Raw genomic sequence first — 24,874 nt, forward strand, 5'->3', positions numbered from 1 at the left:
GTCTTTGGCCTGTGGGGAGCAAGAAAGATCTGGTCTGTCAGAGAGTGAAAGTGTTATAGGCAGGGATTGGAGCACATCAGTGCGTTGAGCCCTGGGTTCATCTTAGTGGAGAACGGTTTCTTAGCTACCACACACCTGGTAGGTTTGTTGGTTTATTTGCTAAAACTTCAGCTTGAACAGTTAAGTCCCTAGGATGTTGGTACAGGCTCTGTCCTTTAGAAATCAATGACCTATGTTTATATGTTGTGATTTTTTGTTGTGCATGTGTGTACTTTTCTAGAAATAGTTTGCTTTTATTTTGGTATATGTGCATACTCTCTCTTCCACACGACAAAGTTTGGAATGACAGGCTGAATATGCATCAGGTAGAAATTCATCAGGATTTGACAATTTAAAAATAGGGGGAAAAATCAGATTTTAGCTGTTTGTGGGTTTATAGCAGTGAGGCATTTCTTTGCTTAAAAAGATATTTTGTTTCTTTTATTTGCTCTGCTGGATCAAACTGTTACCTTTTGTAACGATTTTAAATGCCCTTTGCAGTATGCCTGTCTGCCAGCACGAAAAGTTATTGAAGCCAGCAAAGTTTGTCGAACCAACATGGACTGCCATAAGGACTTTGTTCCAAGCTTTTGTGTGACCCCTTCTTTGGAGAACCAAACAAGGCTAATCAGGGTAAAGCATCCACCCCATATTGACATGCTCTATGTAGGACACCCCATGCATCTTCAGTACACAGGTTGGTATTATTTATTGAATGTTTAGCACAAACAGTCTTTTATATGGTTTCTTTTGCCTGCCTGCTTAAACAAGGTCTTGGATTGCTTCTTAGTTAATTTGTTTAAAGTAGAATCCATTTCTTGTTACAGCCAGTGGAGAGACATGGACTACTCAGGCCTAAAATGAAAAGTTCACAGTGCAATAAGTTATGAAGGTAATAGAAACCATATGTGATATGAGCTGGTTGGTTTTTTTTCAGAAAAGTATGAAAGAGCTATTTCTAGAACACTTCTTATTCAGGTTAGTCATAGGAACCAGGTACCTGCATTTTCCTAGCACATAAATGTCTCAAAATGCTATTGTAAAATCTCTAGGGCACCTTGCTTCTCCTACACCTTGCCTGGAATATTAGCGTGACTGCTCAAATCACACCTGATATCCAAGTGTCTGTGACAGATTGCTGTGACTACTGAGCCACAAGTGTTACCACAACATAGTTTTTTCCTGATTTATTTTTTCATTTGACTGCCCTAAATTAAGTAACATATAAAATTTTAGTTCCTTACTTTGAAGTTCATTGTGACTCTCCTTTGGGCATCTTATATAAATAAAAAGTAATTCTGCTCCTAAAGTGGGTATGGAAAGAATTGAAAAAATTCATCAACATCCTACTTGATAGCTCCAGTGGCATGATGAAAATTAGCTGCAGATGGGCTTTAAGAAGTTTAAAGTGTTAAATTACTATTCCTTCCTGTGAGGAAGGTATCTGTTCTTCACAGGCAGCTGAAACTCTCGGGCCGATTTTGCCTCCAACACCTTGGAAGTATCTCCTTAGGAAGGCATTGTACTTTTCTGAATAAGCACTGGAATTAGGTACCAAAAAGCTTTAGAAACAGTAATGAAATCTGATGGTGTAAATCCATTAACATTCTTGGATACCTTATTTTTAGTTAATCTATCAGTCTTTATTTTTCTATACTGGTAATATGACACTCTGAGGAGTTATTTATTTCAACTTTTTACAGCATATTCTCATTTAAGCCCAAAATATGATCTCTTCATTTGTTGCTTCTGGCCTCGTGCCATTTAAGAGGAAAACATTTTTCACTTGTGTGTTACCAACACACACTACTATATCTGATTATATTTATTTCAAACACAGCAGTGTATTTTAAGAGTAGAATTTTATAAGTATTCAGAATTCTTTTTCTTGGTCTTTAACAATACAAACTATTGGTACTGAAGAACGGTTGATATTGGTCTTTTTTTAATATATTTGGTGCAATGGAATTTTTGTTGATGTTTCCCACTGCAGTCATTCTGCAGAAGAATTGAACCTGCCAGTCTTTCAGAAGTCAGGAAAGCATGTTATTGTTATTTAAAGAGGTAGTTCTTCTTTAAGAAGTTACTTGGCGAAAATACTGTTTGCATGCACATGTAGGAACAGAATTTTAAAGTGATTTACCCTTGGAGCTGTGCACTGAATGTATTATTTTGAAAGCTAGAAGTTTGATTTTTATTATCAGCTTTGCTGCAAATGCAATCTATGCTCTTATCTTCCATTTGGAAAAACACTAGACCTAAAATGATAGGATCCTGGCTTGGGTAGCAGGCTGTCTGATGTACCATCATAAAGTTTTGTACATTCCAGTGAAACAACTTCTAAATATTTCAGACTTAGCACTGCACTGTACAGGACTGGCTGGGGCCAACAGGTTTGGTGTCAGTTGCTTTTTTTCCCAAATGTGACTGATCAGAATGTGGTAACTGTTTTTTACAGTTAAAAAAAGAAAATAATTTCTTCCTCTACTGTGTGAGCTTTACAATAGGAATATGTTTTAGTAAAGTGCCTTATTCTTTAGTGTGATGTTTCTGCCTGCAGGAAACATTACTTTTTAAAGTGGTGCTACATTTAACACACAGCATAACGTGGGAGTTATAGTACTAGTGTGTACTATGACTATACTTGCTCTGGAAATGTCACTAAAGCAATGTTTGAATAACACTCTAAAATTATGCATGCATTATTTTTTGCTTAGGCTTATATTGTTGTCATGGTAGTCCTGATTTATGGAGAAGCAGTAATAATTTCATATTTTCATTTGGGCATAACTTCCACATGACATATTTTTAAAAAAAGCTTATCCATATTAGCTACTTAGAAGAAATAGTCTCTACAATTTTATTTCTATTAAATCTTTCTGTTGCCTCAAATTAAAATATCTTAGCAAAAATACTTTTGTTGATATGGAGGCTATATATAACACTTGTTTCCAGTATTTAAAAAATAACAAAACTTTAAAAAATTATAAACCTAAATGAACTTACAATTATAGAGATTTGGCTAAAACTAGAACAGAAGGATGATTAGGAGTGCATGTTGTTTGGGACAGACACATTGAGTAATGCTTTTAATTAGCATCCTTTATGTAAAAAGTATCTAATATTATCCAGTAGAAATTCATACTGTCAGTTCACTACATATGGTATTAAGTCTTCTAAACTCTTCTTATTGCAGGCCAGTTATATTTTAGAGTCTCTTCCTTTGTTGGGCAATGGATATGTAAGGTTGAAATGGAGGGCCCTGTCAGTGCTGCCATGCAAATTTGCAGTGTTTCTTTTTTATTATGTATGAGAGGTTTTATTTCCTCATGTCATCTCTAATAGTGCAACATTTTTGCTTTCTTCTCTGGCCCTTGTTGATTAAGAAGAATCTGGTGACTAAGATTTGTATTAGGAATTCACACTACTTGAGGAAACATCATATCCCTGAATGTTACTCTTGCCCATCACAGATCAAAAACTATAAGATTTTCTTCATGAAAAGAAGATGGAACTTACCTAGAAGACCATTTCCTCGAGCTTGACCAATCTCCTACTTCTGTTGTATCCGAGTCTTCTAAAAAAAATAAAAGGCACTTCCTGGCTTTGGGCATGTTTATGAGCAACAACAGCCACAATCCTTGGCAAAGGCCTTTCTGTTTTCTCAGTATTTTGATGCTTGTTTACCCTTATAGCTGAGGATGGTCCTTCATTGCTTTTAAGCCAGGTTTAAAGGATTAACCATATAGTTCTTCAGGAGACTGCAAAGAAATCTCTTATGGAGTGCTGTCTGTCTCTTCTGTAGCACACATGCCCTTTCCCCCACGAAGGAGTTTTGAAAAGCTCTTTGGTCAACCTAGTTTCCAAGTCACTTCCAATTAAAATTGTCTGTTGTGAATTCTTCTCAATATTTGCCAACACCATCTAGCATTAGCCAACAAAAGAAATGTTATTTCCAGGTCAAAGAATTGTTTAATTAGAGTGGGAAAACAATGACTGTTTTCTCTCACCTGGTCTCATTGCTATTCACCTCTTCCCAGCAGTGTCTTTATAGACAAGCCTGTAGAGCATAATTTCTGTAATTCTTTTGTTATTCTTCAGAGGATTCACCTATTACCATTAGGTTTGATCCATTACAACCAAAAAATTCAGTGCTTCATATTACAGTCTCAGAGCTCAGTCCAGCAACTTCCTGAAGAGTTTATCTGTGTTTGGAGCTTGCTTCAGCAGCAAGGTTTGGAGTTTAGATCCATGTCAAGTGGCTGTCAGTGACAACAGTTTAATGTAACAAAGAGGGAAGAAGATCAATGATCCGTTCTCAGTGTAGGCATAATTTCAGGTTCAAGATGGTGACTTGGTAGTGGCCATTAGGTGTTTGTCAAGAGGCAGTCAAGCTTTGAAAGTACAGTGATTTGCAGTGTGTGTCTTTTGAAACCTTTGAATACACTGGCTGTCTCAGCCATTTTGCTATTTTGGCTTATGAACAAGAGTTTTGATCAGGTGTTCTGATACCAGCCTTCAACTTGACAAGTTGTTTGCTTTGGATATCACTTGACCTGTGCATACAGGCAAACTGGGTAATGCCAGGCTGGAGAGCAGCCCTGCATTGGTGAATGGCAGGTTGAACATGCCAATGCCTTGGCAGCCAGGAGGGCCACCTGTGTCCTGGGAGGCATCAGGGAAAGCATGGCCAGCTGGGCAAGGGAGGGGATTGTCCTGCTGTGCTCTGCCCTGGGACAGCCTCACCTTGAGTGCTGGGGGCCGTTTTGGGCACCACAATATGAGAAAGATATAAAGCCATTAGAGAGAGTCCAGAGGAAGCCTACAAAGATGATGAAGGGTCTAGGCAGGAAACCGTGTGAAGAGCTGAGGTCACTTGGCTTCCTCAACCTGGACGAAACCTCAACATGGTCTACACGCTCACAAAGGGAAGTGGAGAGGCAGGCATTGATCTCTTCTCTCTGGTGACCAGTGACAGGACCCCAGGAAATGGCCTGAAGTGTGTTGGGGAGGTTTAGATCAGATATCAGGAAAAGGTTCTTCACCCAGAGGGTGGTTGGGCACTGGAACAGCTTTCCAGAGAAGCGGTCATGACACCAAGCTTGACAGAGTTCAGGCAGCATTTGGACAATGCTCTCAGCACATGGTGTGACTCTTTGGGATGTCCTGTGCAGGGCCAGGAGTTAGACTTGATGATCCTTGTGAGTCCCTTCCAACTCTGGATATTCTGATACTATGCAAATACTTATGTGAAGACTATCCCTTTTATTCAGACAAAAAGCCAATCCCTGAAGCTTTTGGTTGTGTTTCTGTCAGCTCATCCCCTACCCTGGCAGGCCCATCTTCAGCTTTGTCCGGAGGGCTGGGCCAGCAGGTTTGTGGCTGGGGCTGGGCAGTTCCCACAGCTGCTGAAGGGCAGCTGAAGAGGGGCATGGAAGAAGGACAGCTCGGGGATCACATGGGTGAGTCTCTTAGGGCTACTGCAGTGGCAGGGCAGGTTCAGGTGAACTGGGCTGGCTGTCTGTGCATGTGATCAGGCCAGTGCGTTCCTGCTGGTCTCCAGAGAGACGCCTGTGGAGAGAGGAGGTGGCTAAGCTGCAGGTGAGACACAGGGACTCTCCTCCCCAGCAGGGCCCAGAGCTGGCAGGGCTCACTGCTCTGAGTGGAGCTGCTGGCCTGCCTTGGCAGAGGCACCACCAAGCAGGGGGGACTCTAGGTTCCCTGGTCAGCAGCAGGTGCCAATGCATCTCTTGCTTTCTGGAGCAATACCACCCAACACTCTTTTTCATCCTGACTTTGTTTTGCCTCTGCCTGTTACTCATGCAAGCTACTCTTGTCCAGGGAGACTCAGTTTGAGCAAACACGGGCTCCAGTCCAAGTAGGCTCCCCAAGAGAAGACCCAGAAGATAAGAGGCTAGTTAAAGCTGCTGACAGCTGCAGAAATCTCAGCACAGTTTTTCAACCAACCACTAACTTGCTGGTGCACAGCAGCCTGACTAAAAATGCTTTGTGGCTGTGAGCTGCCTTTGAAGGAAGCAGGAGCTGTGCGGCGGATCAATGACTCACCATTTTCTCTCACACCACCAGCAGATTGCGAGAGAACAAAACACTGCCCCAGCTGGCAGGACAACCAGGACTACCAATATGGCTATCATACAGCCTTTTCCATTACAGAGGAAACTTTCAATGTGCTCCTGGGCTTTAGGATCTTGTTTGGTCGTTTCTCCAGCCATTTCTGCAGAGCAATTCAAAATGTTAGCCTGTCGTCTGCCAGTTTACCACTGGTAAACCTGCAGCATGTTTGATATCACCAGAATGTTCTCTGTTTCCCCCTCAGTGCTGGTCCTGGAGGCATACTCCCACCCCTTTGGAGACAGGTTGTCCCTCGGAACAGAACTCAAATGATCAGGAGGAGAGCACAGTGAGGAGCACTGCTGCTTGGCCAGTCACTCCTTTGACAAAAACTCACCAGGAAGTTCCACCTGCAACTCTGTGTCTCTGGGCCAGCTCCCACACCCCAAGGGGATGGAGTCAGGCCCTCACAGGAGACATTTGAGCCTTGCTCTCCCTGTCTGCCATTTCTCCAGCATGGGCACCCTTTGCAGCCACTCCCAGGTTTCAGGATGTGTCTCCCCATAAGGGACCCCAGCAGGACTGCTCAGTACCTGGGTGCTTTGGATCTGTTTGAGGAGATTCACCAGCTTTTTTATTCTGTTTTTCTCCAGACTTAGACAGCACTGCCAAAAAGTAGAGACAAATAGAGCCTCAGTGTGGCTCAGGCGTGGAGGATGCAGGAGGATGGGGAGATTCCCTCTAGCTTCCCTGCCCAGCATGCAAGTCAGAACACTAAAGTGGACCTCAGCTCATGAGAGGGATCCTGCTTGGGGCTATTTTTGTACTTTGGCAGTCTAGGTAGTCAGGGCAAGCTCTGGGATGAAGCTGCAGGGGGAGCTATGTTTGTGCGAGAGTCCTGTTTTTAATCGTCTCTGCAATGGGATCCAGATGTCTTGAACCTAACAAGCTTCAGCTTGGTCGCTGATGTGACATGCAAGAGTAGGCACTGGGGAAAGAGCCTGCTGCTCACAGGTGTCCTATGCTGACCAAAGGACAACAATTACCTGGCCATGCCAGTGGCTGGCATTGGCCTTGGAATAAGCAACTTGCATTTCACATGGAAGGAAGTTTAAAAGGTAAGTATACCTTCCTCCAGCTAACTTACCTGTGGGATTCTGTGTATGCTTGATGAATGGAGATTTCCACAAGCCATTGGCCTCAACATCTTAAAGAAAATTGCTCATTAATAAGCTATTGACACATTAGTGATAATTATTCTTTCAAAGGAAAGGATATGGAGAACTTACATGCTCCAGGCTCGCCCAAGGGTTCCAAACCATCTTTCTGCCAAGCTGCCAGAGAATCTGCTAGGGAGTCAACTAGAAACAAGCACAGAGAAATGTTTCCATTGCATGTTGGGATCTTCTGCTTTTGTTACGGAAGCACTGGATGAGGGTCAGGTAACAACGTGGGAGCCAGATGTCAGTGGATTGCTAGAACTGCAGAGGAGGACCTGGGGATCTCTGAGCTGGCAACTCAACCCTCTTCAAACACAATATGCAACACCTCTGGAGGAGAGATGGACCCTTGGGACAGGAGAGTGCACACACAGAGGAAACCCTCACTAAAGCACTGGAGGAAAAAACATATTGGTGAGAAGATTCCACTAACCCATGAAAGGCTGGACTTCTACTAGCAGCTTACCTGCTTCCTCTGATGTGTGTGGAGCATAGTTGGCAGTCCCGGGATGTAGGACCATCAGAAGGATGAGGAAGGAGGGGAAAAGATGGTGGACAAGGGCCATGGTCCCTTCCACAACACTGCTGGTGCTGCAGTCAGGAATGAGGGCTGAGCAGTTGGTTCTTATGGCCAGTGCAGTGCCATGGGGCTCTGTGACCTCATGGCCCCATGCAGCTAGGGCAGGACTGTGTGGGGATGGCACTCAGGATGCTCATGGAGAGCTGCTGGAGCAGCTCATGGCCCTGGAATGGGCAGGCAGTCAGTGTGGGGCTGTGTGAGCTTGGAGCTCAGGGTGCTCCTGGGAAGCTGCCCTCTCAGGCAGAGAAGCACATCCCATAGGGCAGCTTCACCCAAGGGCTGGGACACAGCCTGCCCACTGCAGGATCAAGTACACCTTCTACAGGTTTGCAGACAGTGCTAAGCTGAGTGGTGTGGTTGGCACATCTGAAGGATGGGAAGCCAACAACAAGCTGAACAAGCTTGAAAAGAACCCTCATGAGGTTCAATAAGACCAAGTACAAAGTCCTGCACCTGCACTGGGGCAAGCCCCTGTATCAAGCTGCAGGAGGCTGTGGTGTCTGCTTGGTTAACCAATGTAATTTTAAAAATAAGTCTAAAACAGTATATTAATAAAATATTGCATTTAGTTGAGTAATTCTGTGTGTATAATGGGTATAAGGGAAAAATATTTTATCTTTAGGGCTTTTGTGGTTCAACTATTTGTTTACCATAATGCCTTGGTACTAAAAACTACTGGACAAACACACAGAATATTTCAGAGAACTTCCCCATTGTATCTCTGATATTCAGTGGCTTTTCCTACAGGCTTTCTTCTAGAAAGAGATTGTATACAACGAAGTAGTTCTTCACTAAACATGGTGAGGCACTGAAACACGTTGCCTATAGAAATGGTCTGTGCCCCATCGCTGGTAGTGTTCAAGGCAATTATGGATGGGGTTTTGAGCAACCTGGCCTAGTTGATGTTCCTGCCTGTACCAGGGAGGTTGGAACAAGATGATGTTTCTACCCAGATCATTCTATGATTCTGTGATTGACTAGGATACTTCTGACTTTCTGAGCTGGATGGTATCCAAGATGTCTATCTGTTGTGTTTTCCACTCAGTTGTCCAACAGATTTATTTTCTCTCAGTTCCCCTAAATCAAAGGTCAGTCTTAAGCTTTAAGCAAAAACATGACTTTCACGCACGCTGGCAGTTTTGATACTGAAAAGTTCTCTGCTTGTTGCCACACCAAACTCATTATTTTTTTGGATTCTCCTTGCTGTCCATGTTTTTCCGACCCGCGGTGTGTTTGCTGGCTGGACTTATCAGAAGGACATCTATTAACAGAAGAAAATGTCTTCATATGACTGAATGGACCAGTTCTCTGCCTTATGTGCCTTTAGAACTACTTTCATTCACCTTTGTTGCTGTGTCCTTCAATTCTTTATTGAACCTGAAGAAATCTGATCTCACTCTTAAGTAAGATATACTTAGCAGCACTTTTGGTATGTTATGTTCCCAATGGTCTCTTAGCCTATGGTTAAAATTTCTCAAAGAGTGGGTTAAACTAAACTTCCTTTCCCAAGGGATGTTTGTATTGAGTGGGATTTGAACTCTTGCCTTCAAATATCTCTGTGGAGGTATGTATTTCTTATGGCTGTAACTATTCTCCACATAGGTAGGGAAAATTTAGGCTGTTGTGGCTGGGAACTCGCATCTAAAGTTGTTCTTTAAAGACAGAGTATTGGTTGTACTATGCAAATTTATTTTCAAGATGGTTTTCTAATTCTGCATTAATTTACCCTAACCTCTTTCTTCTGGGGATAAGACCCTACTGTACTTTCCTTTTAGTAGGAAAGGCATCTTTCTTGCAGCTGTCACAGAATGGTTCTCAAATGGTCCCTGGTGCTGGCAGCCCAGAATGCTGGCTACCCGGATGGAACATTCCTGTACTAACAAAGTACCTTCTGGCAGGTCTCAAACTACTTCACTTGCCTTGAAGAGTCTCTCAGAAACATTTGACATGCAGTCCACTGAAGGTTAATGTACACCTTCAAAGAACAGTGTGCACAGTAATAAAGTATTCAGGATCATGTGGTCCTTGACACTGCAATTTTCCAGTCACTTTTAAGGATGCTGAGTCCCACCTCCCAGGTTTTTGAGTTGCACCAAGTTATATCTTGAAGTCACTTACCATCTGAACACAGAAGAGAAGCTACTTACGTACTGGCTAACTGGTACTGTGTGATGTGGTTGTGCATCCTCTCATGGTCTTTGCTTTCTCAGAGGGACTCCAGATTTCTGCTCCCCATTTCCCCCACTCCTGTACACCATGAGCTCAGCCTCAGGTTAGGGGGAATCTTCTGCAGGTACTGCAAGAGAAAATTTTTCTGGCCTTCAGAGAAAATACAGGTGTGCACACACAGTATACTTGTGGACTGCATATGTTGAAAAAGTCTGGTAATTATAATCTCTCTTAGAGATGCCTCTTGAAATATATATTTTAGATTTAGTTTTGCTGAAATGGTAATTGTGCTTTGCATAGTGACTTTACTGTGATAGTGGCCACGTTTAAGGAAAATATAATAGCTGCACTCTTGTAAAAACAAAAAGCCAATCAAACCCTTATTGAGATTGATTATTTGTCCTGGAAGAAGGTCATTTCACATGTGACTTTTCTGCAAAATTATAATCTAAAATTCATAATGTTATAACCCTGGACGACTTTTCATGCTTTGTATATTTTCATTTCAGTAAGTCTCAGCAGTTTTGTGCCACGACAAAACTTTCTAAGTATCGATCTGCCTGTGATGATAGAGACATTTTGCAAGTATCCTTTGAAGTGTGTTCGTTCTTTTAAGGTAAGAAAGGAACTGTTCAGAATTTAGTGACCTAGCAAAATTTCAGTTGGATGTCATTTTAGACAGGATGCCCTGAAATATTTCTGTAGAGATTTGACATCTTTATCCCATCTCTGCATTGATTGTTGTCCATGTGCCAAGCTGAAAATGAAATCTCTCACTTTCTTGTGCTTTTTTAACTCTTGAGGATGAGCCTTAACAGATGTGACATAAAAGCCAAAGTAAGCCTGAATTTAAGTCAGGAAAAATGAAATGTTCTTGCTAGCTTTGCAATGTCAGACTTTTATTATTTTGTGTCATTATACTGAACTAAATAACAGGATATGGTTGGGTAGGTTTTTTTCATCAAAAGAAAACAGCTATTCAAAAAACATGATAATTCAGTTAACTCTTTGGTTATTAATGAACAAGATTATATATATATATATGTATACACATAGATTAATAGACTGGAATGTGGCTAATCTGGGAACACTTAACCTTAGAAATGGAGATGTTTATGCGTGGCCATAGAATAACTAAACTATGTAGTTCAGTTTAGTAACAAGTCCGTAGAGCCAGAGTAAAGGTATCACATAAGCTCCCATTTTCTGGGAGCACATCAAGGTTCATGCTGCCTCAGCTGCTTTCTGACTCGTGTCTTCTTGCCTGGCCATTTAGGATGCTGGTCATTTAGGAGGCAGGTACTGCAGTTAGCAAGCCTTTAACCAGCAGTAAAAATTACCTGCCTGTGCCTCATTCTCACATGCACACACATGTACAGAAATCCACTCAGTTTTTCTGGCTTACAGGTAAGTGGAGAGATAAGTCAGATTTCTGATTATATTCTAGTCATTTAGTGTTTTGGAAAATATTCCTAATCATGATTTCATACTTGGGTCTAGAATACCTTTTTATTTCAGGCATGGTGCCAGAGCTGTAACTTTCCTCCAAAACCACACAAAGCAAGCAAAGAGATAGTGGTTTTGATGTCTCGTGCTTTCACTCAAGTTGTGAAGAGTCCAGGTTTAAGTATCCAGACTTAGCTCTTAAAAAATAAAAATCTGTAAAGGCAATTCTCTTGAGTGGGTATGTTGTGGGCTAAAATTAATTTTACTTATATAATTTCTTTGAAGTGGAATGGCAGCTAGAAAAATAACCCTTGTATGTCTTTCTCTGCATACTAGAAATACAATACATGTATCTTTTTTTTTTTTTTTTTTTTTTACTTTTTTTTTTTTACATTTTCTCAGATACTCTTAATGAACCTTAACTACATTCAACCAGGTACCTCATCTCACTATCAGGAGCACTGGCAGTTATCAATGCTGTACCCTGCTTCGCTTTGGATGGTCAGTGGATATTAAATTCCTTCCTGGAAGCCACACTGAGCTCCCTAATTGTAGAAAAACAAAACAGAGAGCTTGTTGGCTTTTTGATTTTGCTTGCTGGTAGTGCACTTTTGGCTGCCAATGTTGCACTGGGACTTTGGATGGTGACAGCTCGATAGAGCATTGGATATTCTTCCATCAGTTCTCAAAGTACACAGAAATAATGAATCCATTACCTTTTAAAATTTGTCCAGTACTGAGATTGGAATAATTCCCTTAAAATGACGCTGAAAGAGCAATCAACTAGTGGTTGCTGTTTTAATTTAAAATTTTACAACACCATGCCTGTGGTCATGGGAAATCTAATAGGAAAAAGTAGAAGCCTTTTTATTTACTCTTTAAGCACTCTTTAGGTATTACTTTTGGAGAAATTGCATTTTAAGATTTCATAGGAAAAAAATCAGACTTCATTAATTCAGATCTCAAAATAAGGGAATTATTTTGCCTCAAACATTTTTAAAGTGGGAGGAAAAAACCCAGTTTTTCTTTGTAATTTAAATAATTGTCTGTATGGGCTCTGATCATTTCTCAATCAGCATAGTCTTCATTGACTTGTTTTGGTTTTTTTACTTTGGTATTCTACCAGACTGGATTCTAAGAAGCCTGAAAGTCTAGTCTCAAAATGGGGAAAAGCTAGGTAAAATGCCTGCCATGTGTTAATGGGGAGAGAGCAGCCATTTGGGTGAGTGGCTTTCCTTTTCACCTGGCCAAAATGACTGGAGGAATGTTGTCCTCAGGATGTGGATGAGAAGTGCCAATGTCTGCTAAAAATGAAGCATGTGGGAGGATAGCAAAGCCCACATGTTTGTGTTGCTTACACTTTAGTTGTATAGTCATACGCAACTGAAGTTTTTTTAAAGGCAATATTTGTCACCAATAGCTACAGGATAACTGAAATTTGGTTTGTGAGTGCCGAAGTATGCTGTGCACAGTTTTCCTAAGTGATATGTAATGTTTGTGGTGTTTTACTCAGAAAATAATACTGTATTCTACCTGTTCACAGTTGAAAGTGAAACCTATTGTTTTTATGGTGTCTATCTTCTGATGCTATGCATGTAATATGTACAGTAACTCACTGATGGTTTTCTGTATTTCAAAGGGTAATTTTATTTGGCTAGAATTCATTCTGTTCAAAGATAGCTAACAAAGATATTTAGCTCGTCTTAGATATAAATGATTTAGAGGAAGAATATGATTGTGACTTGAACTTTTTAAATATTTGGCTTTGCTTCCTGAGATGAGTACAGACCATATTCTTGTTCTTAAATGAACAGTGGAAGAGCAGTCAGTGTTTTACTGACTGAAGTATGTCTGACATGCTTTGAAGTTCTTTAGGTCTGTAATGTTTTGTACCCAGTAGAATTATGTATTGAATGCCTTTTCCTCCTGTGATATATTGCCTAGTTTATATAAATCAGGTTCAGTCAGAGTCTTGCCTCAATATAGGCTGATATTTAAACAAAAATGTTCTGGTTTGGGAGCCTCAATATTTGAAATAGGAAATTGCTGAAAAATACCCTGCAACTTCTGCCTCATACAGTGCTCCCCATAGGAGCTGCTGAAGCTCAGAGTTCTTTTACAAAACGAAGTGGAAGCTAAGCTCACAGATCCTGGCTTGCAGGGAGTACTGAAACATCCATGACCAGGTAAAATAGATTCTTTTTTTGGCACTTGAGGTGAAAGCCTGGGTAATTTCAAAGTGGAGAGGAGCCCAATTCCTTGTGTTGCTGCACAGTTTCATAACTCTGTGGCGTTTGCATTTGCCCACTGATGTGTACTTTTGCACAGTGGCTTTCACACTTAAGATGCACTTCTTTCTTACCATGATGCAAGCAGTAATGAGAGACTGTGTCTGTTTATTTGTCATGGGCTAGTTTACATCCCTTTCCAGTGCTGCCACAGGCTGGGTGAGCCCTTGAAGTTTACCTCTGTGAGGTGCCTGGCCTGTGCCTCTCCTTTTCAGTCATTTCAACCCAGGCAAACTGGGACGGGTCCTGGTAGGAGAGAGTAAATCCTCCAATCCAGTGTGAGCTGGCCCCTTTGGGGACCATTAAAAGTAACACAAAGTGCAAGAAGGAAAAAACCAACTATACCCTGTAAGTGTAACTTGTCATCACTCTTGGAAACATACAGAGGTTTCAGAGTAGCAGTTCTGATGGGTCACTGTGCCATCCCTCTGTGGACAGGAGGCCAGGAGCAGCCTGGTCCTTGCACAAGGCCTGGCTCTGAGACTCTGTTCCAGACTGTTTCTCTCACCTCAGTGGCTGTTTATTGATCTGAACTCTTCCTTTCAGTGGCTCTATGACACTTTCCTCTGTCTCATCCAATCTGTAGTGCAAAAACTTAATTTCCACTTGGAAGTTTAGTAAGACAGGATATTAATTTCAAAACATGTCAAGTTTGATATATATTTATTCATGTTGACGACAATGGCTTGAAACAATCCTTTAGCATAGTGCCTCTCATGGAGATGTAGGCAACAGATTTGGGGAAACCCAAAGCTTCTGAATTGACATACACAAATTTCATCTGCTGTAATGAGGCTGGCAGGCTGATCCTGGTTATTTAGTATGCTACCAAACATGAAGTTTTATCAAATGAAGCTATAGCCAGTTTACTTTACACAGTCATTGAAAGCCACAGCTCACAAAGTAGAACTGCAGTCTGTGTCTGACCTCATAAGCAAGAAGAGGTGGAGAAGACATTGGACATGGCTTTAGCAACACAGACACACTAGTGCACTGTAAAAGACCCTAGATATTATGTATGGAAGAGAGAGTACTAGAAGTGCTTAAAAATAATTCATGAGTCCATTCCTCCACATGTAAAATTCAACTGACTAAGGATTGATTTAGGTATGTACAGGTTCTTTAAATCAAGACTTTAAGCAAACTCTATGACCCAGCACATCTTAGATTAGTGTCATTAGAAAGTAATATTAGGTTGGACCACTCTCTAAAGAAGTTGTTCAGTGGATCCATTTCATTCTCTATAATCCTAACATATGGATTACATTTTGATAAGCATGTGCCATACATGCACTTACTGGGAGGATTTTTCCTGGGGTTTTGGTAATTTATTTAGCAAGGGAAAACACAAAAGTACAGAGTGATTTTTGTGTGTTGGATTTTTACTGGAGTATTTCTGATGTGTGTTTTGTTTTTGTAAAAATAGGAAGTCTTTAAATTAAATCCTTCTACATCTTATTCTAATTAGCCCCTCAAGATCTTTAATACAGAATCCATCAATATAATTATAGGGCATATTGACTGGACTATAAAATACAGCACTCTTGAAGATTGGATGGCTGCTACTATTTATGTATATACTATACATTTTAAATCTGTATCAGATGGAAAAAGTAATGTCTAATATTCAGAAATGTTATACTTAGCTTTTGTTTGAAAATTTCCAGAATAATTCCATAATTATAATCATTGTTCTACTTTGTTTTTTATGAAATTGTTTTTTATATCACCAAATATTTACATAGCATGTTCTGATAATGCATGATATAACATGAAAATGGAAAACTCCTTAGCAGGGGGGATGTTACATGCTCTTTACTAACTTAGGAAATTAAAAACAGCTTGCTTCTGAACCAATTAAATGAAAGAGGCTTCACTAGAAAAAGTATAGACAATCTTGCAGATTATTCATCCCAAATTATGAGCCACAGTGGAAAATTTGTTAGCTCATCCTTTTTATTTAGAATGAAACAACCATGTTGATAGTTTCTTTCAGTGATAATTCTACATTTGTGGATATGTGTGTATACATACATTTCTATAACAGATACATACATAGCCATAGGATGGATTAATGCTTTTTCAGGGATATCTTACAGCAGTCCTCCAGATTCTGCAATGTAGGCTTTTGTTTTTCTTTTTCCTTCTCTCTGTGAATTCTCTCTGTGGTTTTCTCTGGATTTGAAAATAGAAACTTGTTTTCTTCCCATAAGCAACTCTTAACTTCTTTATTAACAGAAGACAAGTGATGGGGATATGATGTAACCACACCTGCATGAGTTTTGTTTCAATGATGTTCAAAGAATATTTCTTACTTTCTGTGAAGCCTCAGCTACAAGCATGATAAACACAGCTTTTTCAGGGCAACTAAAAAAGGTCAGCCTTGGAATGCATCACTCTCCTACTGCTGCTGTTTGTGCTGTTCTGAAGAACTGGGATGAACAAGACTGTGTAGAGCATACTGAAGAAATAAAGTTTCAGGACAGAACTCTCCATGGCAGGGTGTTTCAGCTTTCTTTTAATAAGGATATGTTTTGTTCAGCTTAGCACATCAGCAATCCCAGCGTTCCCATAGCTTCTCATACATTTTACATTATGTCAAAGGGTGACCTGTAGGAATATTTTTAAAATAAATTATGTATTTCTTACAAATTCAGAGCTTTCATACAGATCTGAATATCACTAATGACAGATGAAGAAGGCTTGTTAGGGTTTATATAGCCTAATCTGTATTTAATTGTTTTAAAAATACGTGAGTTAAATGCTAGATATAAATAGCTATTTGTAAAATAAGCATTTTGTACACCTGCATTCATACCAGTTTCCACAACCAGTCTTGCCTCAGCTTTGTTCTTGTAATCTTCTGAGTAAGGAATCTTGAATCTTAACACAGGTAAGATCCAATATTGGCAAATATTTTATACCGTCTTTATTCTGAATTTCATGTAATGCTTTCTGTTGATTAGTTATTTAATGTGGCTGAGTTACCTGGGGTACACACCCTGCATCAATGCAGCATTTGGGAACATTGCACTGGGGACTGCCAGAAAACAGCAGCTCTGTGACTGCTGGTCCTTGGGCTCATCCACTCCACCATGTGAAGAGTCGATGGCAGCGTTTAAGGGCAGTGAAGGACTTCAGTTTATGGCAGCTTTATGAAACTTTCACACTGCTGACCTGGTGTGAAAGGACAGGAACAAAGAGCAGGATATGACACTGCAATTCCTTTCATTCTGTTTACATTGTCATGAAACCTGAAAAGAACTGGTAATTAACATTTCAGAGCAGGAAGATATGTTTTGCAGCTCTTCACTGAATCTTTCAGTGACTGGTGGTCAAACTTATTTCTTAACACTTTGTCATTCCTTCAATAAATATGTGCTGAATAAGTAGTGTGAGTAGTTGCAGCTTGTTTTGTAAAATGGACTTGGATATTTCTCACCTCTAGGTGTTCATCCTGGGATGGTTTTTGCAGCATCATAGTACAATTGATCTTCATTGATACCGGGTTGAAAGTTTGGAGGCTATTTCCAAGCCATCACTACGAAAATCTATTTCCAAGTTGTTCGATAATATTTTTAATTCATCTTTTCCTTACATGACATTGTTTTTAGATTTCATATACTGAGTTGATCTTATCTGAAGCCTGTCAATGGAATATGTATTGTTTAGAAATTCACTGTGGGGTATTTTTCCTCTACATGGCCTTATTTTTCACACTGAATCACAGCTGTGGAATGTTAGATTTCTAGACCCTTTGTTCCCACTATGCATTGTTCATGATCATGGGTTTTTTTAAAAAAACGGAAAAAAAAAAGAAAGCTTCATTTTGAAAATGTCAGCTAGCAAATATATGGAACACTGAATAATGTATTGTGGTTTTGTTTTCCTTTTATTCTCTATTTAATTAACCAAACAATAAGTATTGTTTTCTATGTATAATAAATGTATCCTGCAAATAAATTCATTGTCTGATTGTTGATGTGCTTAAGTCTGTTTTTAAAAATAAGGTAGAGTGAAGTAATTCCTTATTAGTGGCAATTGCTGTATTCTGTCATATATTCCTATTCTCTTCGTATGTCATTCATATTCTCTCTCTGGGTACCAACAAGATACACCATCCTTTTGGGTATCTGACCACCTCCTAAAAATAACTATCACTTTACTTTCCCTTATTTATCAGCTTATCACAGTAACAGTAGAAATATTTGACTATGGATGTCATCATCAAGGTAGGCAAAACCACTGCTCTGGCCAGTCCTGTGTGAAGAACTTAGAATGTCAGCTCTTCAAAAGTGAACTTACATGTGACAGCCTTGGATTTGTTTATGCAGGCCAGCCCAGAGCTGGGCACATCCCCTGCTGGTTCTGGACAGGTTTCCTTGGGTGTCCAGGTGGTGTCTGGGCTGTGCTAGCACAGCTCTGTGAGAGGGAAGTGTTGCTGCTCTGTTTCCTGAGCAAGCTCATCTGGAGCCAGCCAGGTTATTTGTTCTGAGAACTAAATCGTCCTTTGTTGCTTACTGGACACGCTGTTACTTTATACAAGCAGAGCTGTTTCAGCAATTGTGGCTTTGTTCCCAGATAAAAGATTACCATGAGAAATGGACACAAAGCACAGATTGGGCACATTGGTAGGATTTCCCAGATAGGTTGCTATGCAGTTTTTGTAGTTTTCTGAATTGCATTTTCCTAGCATGAGTAGATGCTTTTTTTTTCCCCTCCTATCCATGTTAAAGGTAGATACAATAGCATTTTTTTTCTGAAGCGTGTAAGCTTTTAGGAAACTTCTGAGGTTTTTCAGTTGGTTTTGAAAATGTTATCCTTTACTGTGATTAGGTATGTTGCTCTTGTAGTCTGGAAAAACAGTCAATTATATCCTAATGTCGTCCTGGGAATGTTGTCTCATTCACTAACGTAATTTCAGGGTAAAATTTAAAAAGAAATCCTATATCTATGAGTCTCATTGCTGGTAGCTTTATAAAGAAAGCTAAATATAATTCTTCCTGTGATCGTGCCAGTTTGAACCACTAAGCAGAAGCATTCCTAAACGTCTTCAGTAGATATGTGTGCACTGAGCTCACTTACATATGTTTTAAAGTATTTTTATGATCTTTTTATGTGATCTACAAAACAAAATACAATTTAAGGTTTGATTTTAATCTTACGGTGGCAAACTGAGAGAATCCAACATTTATGAGGGCTAAGCTCATAAGTGTCTTGTGGCTAGACTAAAATTTTCCCCTTTTTTACCTCAGAGATGTGGGTCTGGTGTTTGCTTTCATACTTTTAAGGCGCTGGTGTTGTTGAAATATAATTGGATATTCTTACCAATTATGTATCATATTCTCTACATTTATGATTAGTTCTACCTCTTTTTAGTTCTTTACAAGTATATTAGTGGCTGAATACTATGTCACTGCCACTTCTGACTGTTTTGAAAACACATGGTTCTACATCTTTTTTTATTTCCCCCTCAAAAGAATCTTCCCAACTGAAAAGAAATACTTTTTTTCTTTAAATGCCATCCTTTTTATTTGCTATTGCATTGCAAAAGCTCCTGTCCTTTTATCTTTCATGGCTCTTTGAGAACATCTATTAAAATACTACCAGATATTTTCAAATTTCCCCAAACCAACTGAATTTGATTCTGTTGCCCACGCAGGCATCTGGTGTGGTCTGAGATATCGGAAGGTGTTCTTAGGTTAAAAATCTGACTTGAAAAGACCGTTTTGAAACTCATCCCCCACTTGTCTCCTTTTGCCTCCTGGTGGATGAGTCTCAGGGTTTCTAAGATCTGCACATGGGGCTTCCAGATGTGGGTGAGACCCTACTGAGATCAAAGACATTCTGGACCAGCTGCTGGATACTTGGAAAGGTACCTGAGGGCATTTTATATCACACCAGATGCTTGCACGTGGGCAACAAATCGAGCCAAACAGATTCCTTTTCTTCCTTGCATTTTTTTCTTTTTGGCTCATGAGTTGCAGTAGTCTATGAGGCTTTTTGAGGAAGTACATCTGACATAAAATTAATCTAAGCTTTCCTGTTTATTCAGAATAGTGTGATCCAGACTGTTGTATAGAAGGCTAGCAGAATTACATGCATTCTCCTCCTGCACTGACCTGAGGCCTGGAAGCAGCAGGAATTAGTGTTGCTGCCTTACCTACAGCAAGAAAAAGGAAGGCTGATATTATAAGGAAAGTCCCATCAGTCTCAATCTATGGAGGCACCAGGTAGAGAAAAGGCTATGTGAGGGGCCTGTGATCATCTCTGCCAAGTGCCACAACTGTACATTTGACTGGTTTTTAACTTGCAGGAGAAAAGAAATGAGACTTCCAGTTAAGAACGGTATAAAGACAGGGAAGGGAGTGATAGGTTTGTTCATTAATAACTCCACAGTAAGATTTTGGCTACTTTTTTTTTTCCCATTGAAACATTTCTAGAGCTGATCTGCAACTAGAACTAACAAACTTCCATCCTTGGTAGAAATACATTGGTAGTAAGATCAGAGGGGCAATAAAAGCCCGTCCTTCTAGACAGCAGTTCAGGGTGTTCAGACTTTGGAGTCTCCCTGACTGAGGATCAGGACCAATCTGACTTTCAGTTAGTCTGGATGCAAAGTCAGAACTTTTCTCCTCTGTTTTTCCACATTCCCCCTTCAGCATCAGTTAACCTTACAAATGCAATTATTAAGAAAATCAATTTTTAAAATGTTTTGCCCCTTGGCTTTGTTTTCATTCCTGCAGCTATTTGAATAACTATTAGATACTTGGCCAAACCACCTGTATCTCTATCATTGCTGCAAAATCAACAAAGATTATGAACGTGCATTATAAACCATAAATTCCTGAGTACTTGCCACTCATACCAACAAATTTCTTTTTTTTTTTTAAATGTTATTTTTTTCTTTACTTATCTTTATTAGATGCTTGAGTTTATTCCCTGGAAATGTTTTGGCGCTTGCAGCGCTAAACATGCTGCAGTGCTGAAGGAGGGAAAAAATGGGCAACTCAAAACTTGCATAGTGTGCTTTTTACAACAAAATTCACTGTTTCATTTAGTGAACCAACACAGATAAGATTATTTTGTTGTAGATTAAGGGTCTGGTTATTTTTTCAGCATTTATATCCAAAGGCAGTCCTAAGGAGAGCACTTCAGTTGTTACCCTAACTGGCCTCTGTGTACCACTGACCTCTGCAACTAAATGGAGCTGAACCAGAAGTTGGACCAGAAGTTAAAATATTACTGTCATTGTTGTGAAAACTTCAGCATATTATCAAATGGTAATTTTTCATAAAAATGCAGAAACCTGTTGTTCATTTGAGATTTTAACTGACTGGAACTGCACATTTTTTTAACCTCTTTTTTTTTTTCCATTTTGATTGAAAATACCAAAAGCCATTCTGAAGAGAACATTTTAGCTTTCACTTACAGGGTTACTTGAGGGGTTCTCTTTTAGCATGTGCAAATGATGTTGTAAAAATAAATTTAAATAAAGAAAAGCGATACTAAATGTGACACTAAATGTAGAAATCACTCTGTTCTCATATATGTGGTCATGAAATCAGACCTGTCATGTTCTGATGTAAAATAGCAAAAATAATCGAGATAATTAATGGTCATGCAAGTTTAAGAAATAATTATTTTTATTATTAATTACAAGTAAGTAAATAAACTGAAGGGGAAAGCCCCTTAAATGAGGGCACTCTTCTAGATCAAAAAAGAGCTAAAAGGCAAAATAAACCTCTTGTCTTCTGCCATGGGTTTGTGTATACACAGAGATATGATTTTGATAAGCCCTTGGTTAACTTCTGCTAGCCTGCACTAGCATCAGTTTAGATAAAAGTAAGGACTGTTAGTGCCCTTAGAAGGCTGTGAACCATACAGGCTGTAGCTGCAGTGAAGTGGCACTGTCACATCTATAAAACACAACTTGCAGTGAAGAAAAGTGGTTGAGCAGCTCTGTCTGGGCCTGGGATGTGAGGCCACCCTGCAGGACAGGAATCCATCCCACTGTGCTTCCCAGTGTGACCTGCAGCACCTGCCAGGGCCAGCCCCAGAAAGGCACCTGCAGTCCTTAGCAGGGACTTAGGACAGTAGATCTCACTAAGCTCTACCATTATGACCTTTCTTACCCTGAAGTCAACAGCCCTCCAGAACTAGCTCAGATTTTTACCCAAAATAGCCCCAAGCTCTTCTGCACATGGCCAGCCATGGCAGCAGAAGAGCTCACATACAGCGTCCAGGCTGGGGCCTGGCAACAAGATGTGCTGCTCCTCTTGTTTGAAAGGCTCATCGTAGCACTCAGTGTGGAATTTTATAATCCATCATCCCACAAAATGTAGCAGGGGTGGTTGTGTCTTTGAAAATGGTGTATGCAGGGGTGGGAGCAGGATACAGCAGATGGGGACCAGCCTGGGTACAATGCAGTGTCTGTTTGGTGAACCATTGAACAGTTTGTGTAATACTATAGGTGAGTATTAGGTCTTGGCCTACTTAAAATCTCCAGGACAGAGCCACGAAGTTTCCAGGGATGTTTTAATTTGTGTCTTGGTTGTTGGAGTTTTTTTAATCTTTGTTGTATCTGCAGATGCATACAAACCATGTAAGAATGAGATGTTTCCTTGCTGGAGAGGAATGTTAAAGAGATGCTGCCAATTTTAAGCTTTGGGGGAAAATGCTTTTATTTTAAAGAATAAAATTGCTTTAATATTTGAAAAGCTGTTCTGCTTTTCTACAGAGTTTGCTGAAACATCTTATCAATGTTTAATAAAAACATTTTAACTTTTTTCCGAGTCTAGGGAGTGTGCAGCTTGGGCCATGGAAGCTTGTGAACAAAGGAGCTTTGAAATGGCTGTCTCCTCTTCAACTGCATGAAATGTTTGACCTTGTATTAGCATCAGTTTGGTGCTGATAAAAGCTTGCTGTTGTGTTGCTGTAAAGAAAGTCAGCTGTCTTAAGAACAGCTTAACTTATTAGTCAGTTGGTCATCTGAAACCAGAGATTTTTGCTTGTGCGTCCCAGGCTTTGGAATGCTGTCCTATGAAATCTAACACTGCAGCCAAATAATTAGACCTGATACCAGGAAATTGTAGGTCCAAATTAAATGGAGTCCTTGAAGTAGACTGAATATGATATGCATGTGAAAACAGAGCTAAATTGTTCATGAGCAATAAGACTCTTATTAATATGTAAATATGAAGAACTCCTTTTTCCATCCTTGTTCACCACAGACATGGTCTGGCTACACTGACATTAGTGGGAAACATCCTGGCCCTATATGGAGGGGGGTATCAAGTGTTAAAGTGATAGCAGAATAAGGTGGCATGGCCCAAAGAACAGTGTCAGAACTACTGAAGGAGGAAAACAGTTATTTCAACCTACAGAATGAAGTAAGGGGCTTCTCTTGTAGTTAATGCATTTTGCAAAGCTCTTCACTTCTGTACTATATGACATAGCCCTATTCTTCAAGCACATCTTGTAAAAGTTAGTTTATATTGAAGCATAAGAATGGAGCAATCAAATGGAATTTGGAAGGTTCTTTTGCTTTGGGGCAGTAACAAGCTTTGAAGGCTGCTTGTGTTTACTGAACAGGCTACTGCAATGAGGGAGGAATTCAGGGACTGAACCCCACCTAGCTTGAGTCACTTGGTTTAGACATTTGGAAAGTCATCCTAGGCTCTCTCTAGGGTTAACAAAGACAGACATACCACCACAGATAAGCCATCTGAGGAGCACCAGGCTCTGGGGCTGCTTCTCAACCAAGATTCTACAGACCCAGCCTGGGTGAGCAGCCAGGGCACAGCCTGCTCCACAGCCATGTTGCAGAAGAACTACATTAATGGATAAGATTGCTCAGAGCACCTACACAAGTAGTATAGAGTCAAACAGAATAATGAGTGCTGGTTCCTACACAGCCTTATTTCCTCTTTCTTTCTTTGGTCCACAGCAAATTTATGAATAAAAAGCTTTGTGTGAATAAACACTGGTTTGGGGCTGATTATCGTACTCAAAAGGTCTTTATTCATGTGCACCACATTCCTCCAGAGAATGCTCTAGAGCATGTTCTAAAAATTTTAAGTATTGGTCTTAATCATTCACAATTTAAAAATATTTTTGTCTGGTAACACAATATCTCTTCTTATATATGTGTGTGTCTTTAAGATCACTGAAACATGATGATGAATAATTTCTTATTGCTAGGTATCTGGAGCTTACAATCTCTTCTTATTTTTTGAAGTAACAATTACAATAAAAAGAGTTTAAAAAGTAAATAATGCTTAAAAGTACTAATGATGAAGATAATGATTTAGAAATCAGCCTATCTAGAACAGGCTTAGACATAAGGCAAATGTATCCCTGAAGACAGGCATTCTCAATTACATGTGTGGCCTCTCATCATCCCTGTCCACCTCCCACACTGTACATCTCTGCTGTAGTTGTAAATAATCACTTTTTACCTTCAGAATTGCTCACTGGCCTATTCTCTGTCTTTCTGCCAAGATCAAGCTTCAAGGCTGGAAAGCCAATTAGAGCTACAACTTCCCTGTCACAGCTGACTGCCACATTCATTCACTGGAAAGGGACTTTTCACAAAGATGCAGTGACAGACAAGGGGAAAAGGTTTAAGTTGCAAATGGGCACATTTGGGTTGTGTATTAGGAAGGAATTCTTTACTGTGAGGGTGGTGAGGCACTGGAACAGGTTGTCCAGGTTGGGGATGTCTCTGGAAGTGCTCTAGGCCAGATTGGATGGGGCTTTGAGCAACCTGGTCTAGAGGGAGGTGTCCCTGTGTATGGCAGGGAGTTGGAATGAGATGATTTTTAAGGTCCCTTCCAACCCAAACCATGCTGTGATTCTGTGATTACCAGTTTGACACTGAATTCACAACCTGTATTTCTTCTACCTCCTGCCTTTCTCAGCACCTCTCCCACCTCCTCACTTTGACGTTACCTTCTCACTAACAAATCCAGAACCATACTGCAGAGTTATTAGTATCTGCCTGCCTTTATTTTGTCAGTAATATATGATTTTTAAATGAAAAAGTGATAATTTCCCAA

General features: G+C 40.0%; 1 protein-coding gene across 3 annotated transcripts in view; it reads left to right on the forward strand.

The window, feature by feature from the left end:
- The window catches only part of MBTPS2 (membrane bound transcription factor peptidase, site 2), a 40,035-nt gene extending 22,241 nt beyond the window's left edge, over window positions 1-17,794 (forward strand). The window contains exons 9-11 of one of the 3 annotated variants that reach the window (XM_014879735.2): window positions 541-736; window positions 10,590-10,665; window positions 11,963-17,794. In XM_014879735.2, coding sequence (XP_014735221.1) covers window positions 541-736; window positions 10,590-10,665; window positions 11,963-12,185 — 495 coding nt within the window. In that variant the 3' untranslated portion in view covers window positions 12,186-17,794. Of the gene's footprint in view, window positions 1-540; window positions 737-866; window positions 932-10,589; window positions 10,697-11,928 lie in introns of those variants that run through there. The other 2 variants (XM_088160272.1, XM_014879739.2) reach the window with 2 other exon arrangements.
- Window positions 17,795-24,874: the final 7,080 nt, after the last annotated feature.

Source organism: Sturnus vulgaris, chromosome 2 (genome assembly GCF_052056855.1).
Source record: "Sturnus vulgaris isolate bStuVul1 chromosome 2, bStuVul1.hap1, whole genome shotgun sequence".
NCBI lineage: Eukaryota > Metazoa > Chordata > Aves > Passeriformes > Sturnidae > Sturnus > Sturnus vulgaris.